Source organism: Schistocerca nitens, chromosome 1 (assembly GCF_023898315.1).
Source record: "Schistocerca nitens isolate TAMUIC-IGC-003100 chromosome 1, iqSchNite1.1, whole genome shotgun sequence".
In the NCBI taxonomy this organism is placed as follows: Eukaryota; Metazoa; Arthropoda; class Insecta; order Orthoptera; family Acrididae; genus Schistocerca; species Schistocerca nitens.
The window spans coordinates 266,795,149-266,810,075 of record NC_064614.1 but is presented as its reverse complement, the minus strand read 5'-3'; the positions used below and the strand labels follow the sequence as shown (position 1 = coordinate 266,810,075).

Genomic DNA, 14,927 nt, shown 5'->3' with positions numbered 1-14,927 from the left:
ACCACAATACCAGACATAGAAATAATTCCCATATAGAGAATGCATCCATCTCTAGGTCTCAGAATGGAGTTTTATACTTTGGTCCACAAGTCTACAACAGGTTGCCAGAGGATAACAGGCAGGAAATTGAAAAACCCAAAAATTTTCAAAAACAAATTTTCCCCACTCCATCTGCAATTTATCAGAAAACTTGGACTCAGGAATGTAAGTACTGCTTAGCTCAAATATTTGTATTAGACATATCACACCCACTCCCCTCCCCCAGAATATAGATAGCTGATAGTGGTCTGTGTAAAGTTACATAAATGCTTTATTTGAAGTATTAGATAAAGATAGCAGCTAAGTAGTAGAGGAAGAGGAGCAGTGTTTTTTTTCTTAAAGCATACATATGTATAATATATGCACACATAAAGTAATATACACTCCTGGAAATTGAAATAAGAACACCGTGAATTCATTGTCCCAGGAAGGGGAAACTTTATTGACACATTCCTGGGGTCAGATACATCACATGATCACACTGACAGAACCACAGGCACATAGACACAGGCAACAGAGCATGCACAATGTCGGCACTAGTACAGTGTATATCCACCTTTCGCAGCAATGCAGGCTGCTATTCTCCCATGGGGACTATCGTAGAGATGCTGGATGTAGTCCTGCGGAACGGCTTGCCATGCCATTTCCACCTGGCGCCTCAGTTGGACCAGCGTTCGTGCTGGACGTGCAGACCGCGTGAGACGACGCTTCATCCAGTCCCAAACATGCTCAATGGGGGACAGATCCGGAGATCTTGCTGGCCAGGGTAGTTGACTTACACCTTCTAGAGCACGTTGGGTGGGATGGGATACATGCGGACGTGCATTGTCCTGTTGGAACAGCACGTTCCCTTGCCAGTCTAGGAATGGTAGAACGATGGGTTCGATGACGGTTTGGATGTACCGTGCACTATTCAGTGTCCCCTCGACGATCACCAGTGGTGTACGGCCAGTGTAGGAGATCGCTCCCCACACCATGATGCCGGGTGTTGGCCCTGTGTGCCTCAGTCGTATGCAGTCCTGATTGTGGCGCTCACCTGCACGGCGCCATACACGCATACGACCATCATTGGCACCAAGGCAGAAGCGACTCTCATCGCTGAAGACGACACATCTCCATTCGTCCCTCCATTCACGCCTGTCGCGACACCACTGGAGGCGGGCTGCACGATGTTGGGGCGTGAGCGGAAGACGGCCTAACGGTGTGCGGGACCGTAGCCCAGCTTCATGGAGACGGTTGCGAATGGTCCTCGCCGATACCCGAGCAGCAATAGTGTCCCTAATTTGCTGGGAAGTGGCGGTGCGGTCCCCTACGGCACTGTGTAGGATCCTACGGTCTTGGCGTGCATCCGTGCGTCGCTGCGGTCCGGTCCCAGGTCGACGGGCACGTGCACCTTCCGCCGACCACTGGTGACAACATCGATGTACTGTGGAGACCTCATGCCCCACGTGTTGAGCAATTCGGCGGTACGTCCACCCGGCCTCCCGCATGCCCACTATACGCCGTCGCTCAAAGTCCGTCAACTGCACATACGGTTCACGTCCACGCTGTCGCGGCATGCTACCAGTGTTAAAGACTGCGATGGAGCTCCGTATGCCACGGCAAACTGGCTGACACTGACGGCGGCGGTGCACAAATGCTGCGCAGCTAGCGCCATTCGACGGCCAACACCGCGGTTCCTGGTGTGTCCGCTGTGCCGTGCTTGTGATCATTGCTTGTACAGCCCTCTCGCAGCAAGTATGGTGGGTCTGACACACCGGTGTCAATGTGTTCTTTTTTCCATTTCCAGGAGTGTATAAGCAGTTACCATAATTATCAGTGTGACTAGATTAATGTTAGTCATAATTTGTTGTTATAGTTGAGTCAGAGTGAGTTGAGTCCTGATAGCTGCAATGGGCTGGATGCAGCAGCTTGACGGGCCTACGTCAACTGATAATGTAGAGTGATTTTGTAAACACCTTTATGGCAATGCCTCAGTGTTGTTGCAGTTCTTTAGATGGCTACTGTTTCCACCTGCAGTCATTAGTGCTTTGTTGTTAAAAGCTGGCAACAGTGCTATGAACTGTTGGGGATCTACTTAATTGTCACGACTATAGTAGCCTGTACTTTGTAGAAGTAGCCTGTTAATGTATAACATGACTCATTCCCCATACATGAATGGTTTCCTCCATGATGGGATTTACGTAACATAATATGTGAATGAATGAATGAATCTATCAACCAGAACATTTCCCTTTTGTAAATCACTACACCAGCCAGATTGCTACTTTTTTCCAGTGGTAAGTACACAGAATGAAATTCATTATTTTTTTGAGCTGAACTGTTTTTGGATTAATACAGTACTCTGAACTGTATACTACTAAGATATCCTCTAGATCATTTTTTTTTTAATTTTGACAATCTTATTGCCTGTGCCTGCCACAGCCATAAGAGTCCTCTTACCAAGAAAGTCCAAACTGATGGCCATCAGTTGCAACACATCCCTCCAGCTATGCACACTGTTGGGTACTGTGTTTTATTTAAGATTAGGCTACTCTAATCTAACATTTCATATTATTTAGGTCTCCTTACAAATGACACCAACTAAATTTCCTCATAGATAAATATTTATTGCTTGCAGATCAGAGGAATGAACCAGCCAGTTTAAAAATCCTCTTTGGCCTTTCCAGTGTGGGAGAACATTTGTTTAAGACCAGCTGTAGAACTCCTGAGATTTGATCTAAGTACTGGTCAAGCTGTTACAATATCAAACTTGCTTTACAGAAACAGACTGCAGTGGCTGTTTCTGCCTATTAATCCGTAGCTTGTCTCATTACATCCCTGAAGGCTGTCCTCCATGAAGGGATTTATGGAAAATGGTATGTGTGTGAATCAATGAGTGAGTGAGTGAGTGAGTGAATGAACATGTTCCTTTTTGTATGAAATAGAATGACCTCTAATGTGTCAGGAAGCAGCAATCATTTTGCTGAGAAAGTACATTATAATTGTAATCCAACCAACACATTCAGCTTCATCGTAAGATATCATGGATACAGCCCAAGGAATACACTCATAAATAATCAAAATATCAATTGTCTAAGGTACTAGGGATTGTTTAAAATTGTAAACCAGTTTTTGTGTTTTGACGAGTCTCCTGTACTTTAAGTCAATGGCTTGAATTGTATGTTACGAGACAATAAATTTCTACTTCTACTTCTAATACACCATGCTATGAGTGGTTCTAACTGTTGGCCAACACCTATAGGGCATAAAAGACAGTTTCTTTTGAATTAATGACACTAGAACCATGTAACAAACATAATTCCAGTTCAAATCACTATGCACTCAGCTTCATAGCAAAAATAGTCATTGTTCTATTTAAGAAATGAGCACATTCTGCAACCAAAATAATATATTTTCCATTACTTCTGGAGTCACTGCATATGCTGACTTAATGAGGCTGTTTGTTTTTACTTTTATTCTGTGAAATTTGCTTATCAGTTACTCATGTCATTCAGGAAATGTTCATTGTGATAGTTTTAGGTGAATCACATTTTGCACGCAAGATTAAGTAACAACGGTTTAGGTTTTACATCATCGAAAAATTATATAAAAAAATTACTGGAAAAAAAGCTTTATATATATATATATATATATATATATATATATATATATATATATATATATATATATATATATATAAAGAAAGATGATGAGACTTACCAAACAAAAGCGCTGGCAGGTCGATAGACACACAAACAAACACAAATATACACACAAAATTCAAGCTTTCGCAACAAACTGTTGCCTCATCAGGAAAGAGGGAAGGAGAGGGAAAGATGAAAGGATGTGGGTTTTAAGGGAGAGGATAAGGAGTCATTCCAATCCCGGGAGCGGAAAGACTTACCTTAGGGGAAAAAAGGACAGGTATACACTCGCACACACGCACATATCCATCCACACATACAGACACAAGCCTTGTGTCTGTATGTGTGGATGGATATGTGCGTGTGTGCGAGTGTATACCTGTCCTTTTTTCCCCTAAGGTAAGTCTTTCCGCTCCCGGGATTGGAATGACTCCTTATCCTCTCCCTTAAAACCCACATCCTTTCATCTTTCCCTCTCCTTCCCTCTTTCCTGATGAGGCAACAGTTTGTTGCGAAAGCTTGAATTTTGTGTGTATATTTGTGTTTGTTTGTGTGTCTATCGACCTGCCAGCGCTTTTGTTTGGTAAGTCTCATCATCTTTCTTTTTAGATATATTTTTCCACGTGGAATGTTTCCCTCTGTTATATATATATATATATGTGTGTGTGTGTGTGTGTGTGTGTGTGTGTGTGTGTGTGTGCGTGCGTGCGTGCGTGCGTGCGTGCGTGTGTGTGAATGAAAGATCACAAATGAGACAAAAATGTAGAAATCATTGATGTAGGCACAGATTCTGTAACTATAGTTCTGGTTATAGTAGCTTATTTGGCCTCAAATTATGTAAACATATCACCACTAGGAAATATTTACCTTTCCGATGTACTCCTGGTATAAATGGCTTCAGCACACCTATTGCATATGTCTGCTTTGAATATCTGACTGTAATTACTTCTGGATTCATCCCAAACAAAACAGCTCCTTTCAAAATCGAAAGTCCCATTTCCTTAAATAAAGTAACATAGCAATTAATAATCAAGCAACTAATTTCTCAGTTTAATCAAAACTTATAACTAAGAAACTTCATACATCAATAATCTAGTTTCAAAACACTCATTTTTTTTTAATAAAAATAGAAAGTAGATAATTATTTCTTATTCTATTTTTATCTAATTAGTTAACTTCAGCATAAATGGAACATCACTTATGGCACAAAACAGTGCACTAAATGATAGAATAAACTCTGGTGATGGTAATAAGATCACATTGTGTAATGAAATCACTTGTGGCATTATACTTGATGCATGTTACATTTATTGCAAGTTACTACATTGTTTCATCTTTCTTGATGTATGCTGCCAGCACAACTGTTATAAAAATGATGAATTCTGCCACTGTACAGCAGTTTCTGCACGGTGTTCTGAAAATATATTGCTTAAAGTAACTGATGCTATGATTCCAAACAGAAGCTTTTCCTTTGGTATTGTCAAGATCTAATGGTGTATTGGTAAATGGCACCATTGCCTATGATTTTCACAGAACACTCAGAATGTACATGCAGTGCTCATCATGGAATGGTATTACAAATATGTTATATGAATTGCTGGTAAACCTATTGGGACCAGCCCATATTAGCCTGCCTCAGTTACACTGGTTCATGTAGCACGAGTAGACAGTCTGGTTCAATTTGCCAGGTCCTACTCTACCCTAGTTGGCCCACCTGGCTTCACTTTACCAGGGTGGCATTGGCTGAAATAACTGATTGACTTGTTAGCCTATAAAGCTAACACCACACATCACCTTATGTGTACACTGGCTTGTAGTTCTGCTAACTTGAAATTAAAGTTATTCATCATCATAATTTAGTGGTTTTTTTTTTTTTTTTTTTTTTTTTCCTTACAAAAGAACTGTTATCACACACTTTTTTGCAGTTCCTCAGATGCAATTGCAGTTTGGTCCAGCATGGTAAAAGAGCACTCTGATGATCAGCCCAGGAGTGGAAATTGTATTTTCTGAGTCACAGAGAAAATAGTACATCCACAGAGCTTTTTATCCATGTCAGATTAAGAATCTGGTAAATGAACAGAAGGACAAGTATCATTACAGTTGTGGATACAGTATCACTGTTTAATTTGAACTATTTTGATGTGGATGTAATCTAGTGAGAGCCACTAGAGCCACAGGGTGGTACTGTATGAATGCTGTGAACATGCTTCCATCTCAAATAAAATAATGGGAAGCTGCTGAGTCTATCTTAATGTGTCAACATGTGAACTTTTAGATAGTGAATGGAAAAAGTACTCAGAGGAACGAGGTCAGGAGGGAGACATATTTTTGGATAAAATGTTCTCGGTTAACTTTCCATGTCAGATTGGAATAAAATCTCAAGCTTTGATGTTTTAATTCTTGTACCAGTCATTTTACAATGACTTCTTATAAATATTTTTAGTTACCTGGTTTGAGATGTACAAAATGAAACTACACCGAAGAATAAAAGCCTGTAATCAAAGAAGACCAAATTTGGCGACTGGGCTTCTGAGAATGGCACACTTGAGAATGTCAGTATGTGTTTTGAAGATAAGGTGAGACTGCACCAAAAGGCAGGCAAGCCAGACAGCTTTTCTGCTGGAAATCATTCCCTCCAAAAATTTATTGGTAGGCATGAAAGATTTTAGCCATTACTGCTGCTACTTTATTTTGAGAAATAAGTTCAGGAGCCCACACAAAATGTAAATGATTGTGATGACAATTAGACATCTTAGCAAAACTTACTTCACTTTTTTGTGAGCAGAAAACTTGCATTCTACATCTGCATCAATACTCTGCTTAGTGGAAGGTACCCCTTACCATTAATAGTCATTTCCTTCCCTGTTCTACTTGCAAATAGAACAAGGGGAAAATGACTCTTTATATGCCTCCATATGAGCCCTAATTTCACATATGTTATTTTCGTGGTCCTTACGCAAATGTATGTTGGAGGCATCAGAATTGTTCTGCAGTTAGCTTCATATGCCAGTTCTCTAAATTTTCTCAATAGCGCTTCTCAAAAAGTTCATCACCTTCCCTCCAGTAACTCCCATTTGAGTTCCCCAAACATTTCCGTAACACTTTCATGCTGTTCAAACATACTGAAAACCAATCTAGCAGCCCACATCTGCGCTGCTTCAGTGCCTTCCTTTAATCCAACCTGGTATGGATTCCAACACTCAAGCAGTACTCAGATGTGACTATGTCAAGAGGGACACTATTAATGCTGTATCTGAACATTACAGGTTTGTTTTTTCTCCTCATCCACATTAACGTACATTTTTCTACATTTAGACAGCTGCCATTCATCATACCAACTAGAAATTTTGTCTAAGTCATCTTGTATCCTTCTGAAATCACTCAACTTTGACATCTTACCATACACCACAGCATCATCAGCAAATAACCACAGAATGCTGTCCACCCTGTCCACCAAATCACTTATGTATATAAAGAATAACAACGGTCCTATCAACTTCCCTTGGGCACTCCTAATGATATCCTTGTTTCTGACGAACACTCGCCAGCAACAAAACCATGCTGGATTTTATAACTTAATAAGTCTTTGATCCCCTCACATATCTGTGAGCCTATTCCATATGCTTGTACCTTCTTTAACAGCCTGTAATCGAGCACCATGTCAAATGCTTTCCAAAAATCTAGAAATATGGAACCTGCCTGTTGCCCTTCACATTATATCATGTGAGAAAGGGGCAAGCAGAGCTTCACATGAGTGATGCTTTCTAAAACCATGCTGATTCATGAAGATAAGCTTGTCAGTCTGAAGAAAATTTATTATATTTGAACTGAGAATATGTTCAAGGATTCTGCAGCAAACTGATGTTAGGGATACTGTTCTGTAATTCTGCAGATCCATTCTTTGGCCATTTTATATACAGGGGTCACCTGCACTTTTTTCCAGTTGCTTGAGACTTCGTGAAGGATAAGAGAGCCACCATAAATGCAAGCTAAGAAAGGGCCAATGCTGTTGAGTGCTCTTTGAAAAACTGAATTGGGATTCCCTCTGGACTTGGTGACATTTGATTTCAGCTCCTGCAGCTGTTTCTCTACACCAGGGATACTTACTAATACGTCGCTCATACGGGAGTCTGATGTTCAAATGACGACATGTTTGTATCCTTCTCCTTTGGTGTCTTCAACTGATGCACTACACTGTTCATCAAGTGACAGGATGGAAGCCTTAGACCCACTTAGCAATTTTACATAGGATCAGAATTTTCTCGGGTTCTCTGCCATATCTTTTGCTAAGGTTTGATGGTGGTAGTAATTGTATGTTTCGCACACAGATCTTTTCTCAGATTCACACATCTCTACTAACCTTTGCTTGTTGTGATCTGCATATTCTCTTTTGAACTGAGAGTACAACAGCCTCTGTTTCCTCAGTATTTTCCAAATCATGTTGTTAAACCATGGTTGGTCTTTTCTGTTCTTAATCCACTTACTAAGCAAATAATTCTCCAGACCATGATTTACAATCTGCTTTAACTTTGTCCATAATTATGTTGATCTTACTGGAACTAAGTGATGTCACTTCACTGTCTAAGGAAAATTCTAACAACTGCTTATCTGCTCTTTTTAACAGAAACACTCTCCTAGCCTTCTTAACTGACTTATTAAAATTTTCCAGTGCAATATCAGGCCACATCCAGTGCTTCCTTCCTGTTAAGTTGTACATCACCAAGTGTGCACGTCATGGAGCAGCTGGGATACTGTAGAAGATGTTCCATGCCAGTACTAAAGACCCTCTTGTGGGATTTAAGTCTCCAAAGTCCATATCAAGCACCATGTATGGGGTGCAACTAATCAAAAGCATGGTTAAATTTTTCTGTGTGTTCATATGCAGTTCTTTTGGATTCATGATCTGAGAATCTGGCTACTTTACACAGCTTCCCCAGTAGTGTGGGTTTCATGCATCCTGCTTGTGTTGTTTAGAGATATGACACACCAAATCCTATGGGAGAAGCTTGGAATGGGCACTAGTTCAGTCGTAAACTGGTGGAGGCATCGTTGTAGAGGCTGTCCAGTTGATCGTCACTCTTCAGTTCTTGGTCAACATCCCCAAAGTTCACAGAAGCAGAGACAACTGCACCAAGCTCAGGACAAACAGTTTGATATGGTACTGTCTATCCCAGAAACATGGCAAATGTCTGTGGAGAACTATGACACACATTCCAACTGGCGGGGCTGTTGCAGCAAATATTTGGTGTTGTTCACCTGTAATGCATGAATGATGGGCTTCTGGTTGGTATAAATAATGAAGGAAAGGGCTTCTACTGATGGGCGGAAGTATTTTACCTCATACACCACAAGCAACTCACAGTCATAGGCACACCAAGTGTGCTAGCTGCAAGCTGGTTGCTGGCACCTTCTTATAGCTCCCAAGTCCCGTTCTCCAAGAGGGTATCTGTGTGGCAGCTGCTTACAGGTTAGTGGTACTCTGGGTGGGCCAGTTTCTTTGCCACATCCACACACTGTGTCCAGGACGTAGGACTTGCAGAAAGTAATTGACAGAAAACATGTCTGCACAATGAGACATTGCACAATATATGTGCTCAACACTGTTCCCAGGGAGTGTACACTCCTCAGTGATTGAGTACAATGTCCAATCATGTAACTGTCAGAGAATGATGGCTGACTGAGCAGATGAAACTGATAACTATCTTCCCAGCCCATGGGGCACCATGTACTTCATGGTCATGAAGCAACAAGATGGACAAATGGACAGCTCTGACTTAATAATTCCTTGTGCATTGTGGGGATCTCACATTGATTTTTAACCACATGGCCTGCATCAATTACCATTACCAACTTTGGCCTAAATAAAAAGATATTTGTCTGCATTGAACTTTTCCTTTCTTCTTGTAGACAAAGTATATGGCTTATCTGGAACAAGGGTCCCATACGGAACTTTAGCAAGTAATCCTGTACTTTCTGCTATACTCCAAGTCTTCCAAGCCAAAATGTTGGCATCAGGGAAAGCTTCAAAGCCACCATAACCACTGCCCCAAACAACGGCCATGGTCAGCCATGTACTGCCTCCAAAAACAGCTTGTATATCATGAGTGAACTCCATTCGTAGTCGACGGAAAACATTAGGGCCACCCATAAGCTGCTGTTTATTAAACTGTCCACTCAAATCAATGTCTATTGCTCTCAGTGTTTCATACACTGGAGCACTGTGTCACCATCGATGTGATAGCCTCATTGCAAAGGCATTGCTGAGGCCAACTTTAGCCCAGATAAAAAGATATTCATCTGCATTGAGGTTCTTCTTTCTTCTTGTAGACAAAGTAAATGGCCTATCTGGAACAAGTGTCCCATAAGGAACTTTAGCAAGTAATCGTGTACTCTGTGCTATACTCCAAGTCTTCCAAGCCAGGATGTTAGCATCAGGGAAAGCTTCAAGGCCACCACAATCAGGTTTTCGTAACATTTCTTATGTCAACTTTCTTCATTGAATGCCAAAATATTTCATTGTCTCCCACTTACACAGTGTGAAATGATCACCGTAATGAAGTAAGCGAAATCAGAGATTGCACAGAAGGATTTAGGGTTCATTTTCTCCACATGCTATTTGAGAGCAGAATGTAAGAAAATAGTGTGAAAGTAGTTCTATGAATCCTCTGCTAAACACTTAAGTGTGAATTGCAGAGTAATCTTGTAAATGTGGATGTAATGCCTTGGCAAAACCTAAATTCAGTCAAGCAGTTCTTTTCATAGAAAACAACTACACCAAGTGTTCAAAATGTGAATGACATTCTAATTGTACGTAATTATTTGGTTGGATTCTCAACGAAATTGTTTACTGTATAACTGTATAGATTTCTATCATATTAGAGAATGCATACATAACTTTTTATTTTTATTTTATTATTATTATTTATTTTCAGGCTGATGCACAGAACTTATAAGAAACATAAGCTTCCTGACTCTTGTTTGTTGAGACTAATCGCTTGATGAGATATTCTGTGATAGCACATTTGCAGTGCAAGTATTTTTCAATTATATAGTTGAACTTTCTTATAACAACATCAGTTACAATGACAACTTGGCTATTTCTGTGGTATGAAACATACTTCTCGTCCCTGCTTAATACAACAAATGTATATGCATCTACCTCATATATAACATAATTTTCAGCCTCAGTTAGCAACAAGATTTTCCAAGAATTAGTATACTGTAGAATGAAATCTGTTGTTGTAATATGGCAACCTGGTGTATTATTCTCTCCTCCCTTCTATCAACAATCGGCGTACTATAGATTCCTTATCTCATTGTTACCCTAGCGTATTCATACTACAGTAGTGGTGACAATTATAGAACTCATCAACAGTGCACGTGATGTCAGTTACCATAGCAATTTGTTATGAAATGCACACATTTTAAAACAGCACAGCCCATAAAAGATAAGTTTTAATGGTGGAAGAAAAAGTGAAAGTGACTCATGAAATCGAGAATGGAGTTAAAAAAGTTGACGTGTGTCATCAATTCGGCCTTGTAAATTCCACAGCCCAAAGATTTGGAAGAAAAGGATAAAATTGTTACTGCATTTGAAGAAAATTGACCCAAAATTAAGTGGTTACAAAAAGCTGAACAGAGGAATGTGGATGAAGTGCTGCTTAAGTGGTTTAAATAGCATTAGTGGACCTCTCCCTATGGTGAAAGCAGAGGAATTTGCCAGTAAATTAAAAGATGAGGAATTTTGTATGCATCGAATACTGGATTGACAGATTCAAGCAATGTCAGCACATTACTTTTGGCAAAATGAGTGGTGAAACCAACAGTGTGAATACTGAAACAATCCAACAATGGTTCACTACCATGTGGCCTACAATTCATGAAGGATATGTAGACTGTGACATCTTTAATGCAGATGAGACTGGCATTTTCTTTAAATTGGCACCTAACACGACTCTGAAATTCAAGAATGAAAAATGTTTTGGTGGCAAGCTGTCTAATGAAAGAATAACAATTCTGGTTTGTGCTAACACATATGGAACTGGATAGAAAAAATTGTTTTGTGATAGATAAATCAAAAAATCCTAGGTGTTTTAAGCATGTAAAACATCTGCCAGTACACTACAAGGTTAGTAAAAAGTCCTGGATGACCTTTGAGCTTTTTGAAGCCAAAATAAGGTGCTGGGATCGGGAGCCCACAATTCAGAAGAGGAAGATACTGGTTCTTGTTGACAACTGTCCAGCACATCCTGTACTCTATGGTTTGGAGAATATTAAGCTTATTTTTCTTCCTGCAAATACGACAACCTTATTGCAGCCCAAAGACCAAGGAGTAATTAGGAGTCTTAAATGCTCTATCATGAGCTCATATTATTGAAAATGATACAATGCATAGTGAAAAAGCAGAATTATTCTATCACACTTATGTAAGCAATCAGATGCATTGCCACAGTCTGTAGCTGGATCACAGCCCAAACCATCAAGAACTGTTTCTGTCATGGGAGGAATCACAACTGAAGGAATAAATGCCACCAAAACTGAAGACATGTTCAATGACTCTGATGTCTGCTGCCATCTGCACTGCTGCCAGAAATCAGCTGTGATATTCTTAGTCAGTGCAACTATTAAACATATGCAACAGTATGATGACATTGTTACAAACAAAGTGCAAACTGAAGACAAAATTGCAAATGAAGTGAAGAATCAGGGCCACAGTGACCTTGAAATAAGTGAGGGAGATGAAGAAGAAGAGGAAGAAGAAAGAAATGAAGTGCCTATCCCTACTGGGAGGGACACTTTAAAAGCCATTAGAATTGTAAACGTATTCTATGAAGTGAGGAGAGGAAGCAGTGAAACTGAAAATGAAATAATGAACATAGAATGTAATTCTGAAAGTATGTATTGGGCAGAGTAAAATGACTGATTACTTTACTCCTAAGTAAAGACGTTTGGTGAATATTTGACATACTGTTGCATGTACTGTGTTCATGTGAGCTTAAGAGTGAATACTGTACGTAAAATAAAATAAGGCTAAATAAATTTGTTCTTTTCCATTTGCTATCACAATAGACCGAAAATACAAATCTCATTTACAACTACACTCATTTATATCAACATAATTTTCAATGTCCTTTGGATGTTATTATAGCAATGCTCCACTGTATTTTGTAAAATCTCTTGCATGGAAATGGAAATGTACAAGTGACTATTTATGCTGTGGCAAAACAGCCCTTGCAGCTTTAGTTTATCCTACACACTAGGAAAGGCTGCATGGAACATTTTGAAGTTTCAAGGTGTAGGTTAGATGGGCACTGCAGATGTAGTTCATGGAGTGAGCAATGCGGCCTGCGTCTGGTCCCGGCTAATGAGTGTGGCTAATGAGCAATGGCTACCCTGGTCTGGGCTAGCCTGCTGCCATGAAGGACTGACTGAGATTGAGTCAGACAAAGAGCAGCCAGCCCACTCCTGTAGTGGGCTGCTGTGGGCTAGCAGTCTACAATGTGTGGATCTGGTTGAGACCATGTACGTCAACAATTAGGATAGGGGGTGCACAGTGCATATAATTAAAACAGCGTACCTCATTTTTACTTTCAGTTGTTTATGGGTAATTATAAAGATCTGTTTTTACTTAATTTATTCTGCAATACATTTCCCATAAATCTTTATTTAATTTTTCAAGGAATTCAAAGGAGCAGCACTGTATGACAAACAAGCTGTGACAACCAAGTTATATGTATCTGAAGAATTGAATTACTAGATATTGGTAGCCACTCCATGCATTAATTTTTCCATTCCTGAATAACACTATGTTTTGATAAAATGTGGAGAGAAAAGATTTATGCTTACCAAGGAACAGCAACAGGCATGGCACAAACTACAGTTCAGATGTATTTAAACACTAGTTTCTATATCCGAATATTTACTCCATGAACAACAGAGAGGAATGATGTTTGAACCCTAACACTGGTATAATTTTCCTTTGTGCTTTTGTTATATCTCAATTTGAATAAACAAAGGTTTCCTCAAAGTTAAAAAATGGCAGGAGGGTCCACTTAATGAAGCTGAAATGATTACAATCTGACGCCACATCCATTTTTCTTTCTATTCCTCAGGGTATTATTCTGTTAAACAGCATTCAGGCATGAGACACTGAAGTTAGTATGTGATAATTCAGTCTTTCATCAAGCAGAATGTTTGTTGATTTTTTCCATGGATCATGTTTTATAATGATATTAGATCATGTGTACAGAGTACTAAGAAAAATGTGTAGATTGTTTGCTAGTTCAACGAACACACAGAAGAATTAGCTCTTGTAATAATAAAATGACTATAAATTTAGATGGATAAGCAATGGAATCAACATAAAGAACAATACATATCTTACAGACATTAACAAGTATATGCCCTACTACATGATACACTAAGAAGCACAATTTACATAAACTGAAAGTACACTATTTTTAAGTGAATTAGCACTAAATATCAAATGTCCAATATTCAGTTTTACACTGAACTGTACATTCTTTTCTTCTATCTTTTCAGTACCATTATTGGTCTTGCTTTCAACACAACTTAGGATGCTGGTTCACATATGTGCATCAAGCAGAAAGCCAACAGAAATGTTTTCATACAGAAACAAAAAAGCTTCACAATAAACAAAAATAAAAACATAGTACCTCTTGAACAGCACCCAAAGCCTGTGACAAGGAAATGTTTATTCAGTTTCCTAATTTTAATAAACATTTTTGCTGTAAATTCGTCTGCATGTATTCCTTCACATTACACCAGCAGCCAGTGATCTTGTGATACACTTCCTAGTTTTCATAAACACAGGGATATGAGGGATCCATCTGTTGTGCAGGTGATGGGAGTCCTCTCCCTCAAAACAAGAGGGTCCCTCTCATCCCAGGATCTGAGTGACCTGCTCTGCCTTCTTAACATTTGCCAATTGACCATTCTTTATTTATCAAAGAAGGAACTAATACTTTTGAAAGCTAGTATAGTTTTTTGTACTTTTATATGTGTCTATTGGCTGATCTCAATATTTTGCCTCAAGAAGTACTGGGAAGCAGTTCTGTCTCATAATTTTATATTGCAAGTAACGTCAGCTAACCTACCTACCTGTTCAGTTTCTATTTGCCCAATAATTTAAAATTTCTAACTTCTCACAAGACAACTCACTGAAACTTAGTTTTATCCACCTTTCTCTTAATAACCTCCTACTCAGCATCTTCCATCTTGATGCATCCAGTTAGACAATGA

The 14,927-nt window shown here is 39.4% G+C and overlaps 1 protein-coding gene across 1 annotated transcript in view; it reads right to left on the bottom strand.

The window, feature by feature from the left end:
* The window catches only part of LOC126242367 (heat shock 70 kDa protein 12A-like), a 225,077-nt gene that overhangs the window by 53,117 nt on the left and 157,033 nt on the right, over window positions 1-14,927 (bottom strand). Inside the window, exon 11 of the mRNA XM_049948085.1 lies at window positions 4,533-4,665. Within this exon, the coding sequence (XP_049804042.1) occupies window positions 4,533-4,665 (133 nt within the window). The remainder of the gene's footprint in view (window positions 1-4,532; window positions 4,666-14,927) is intronic.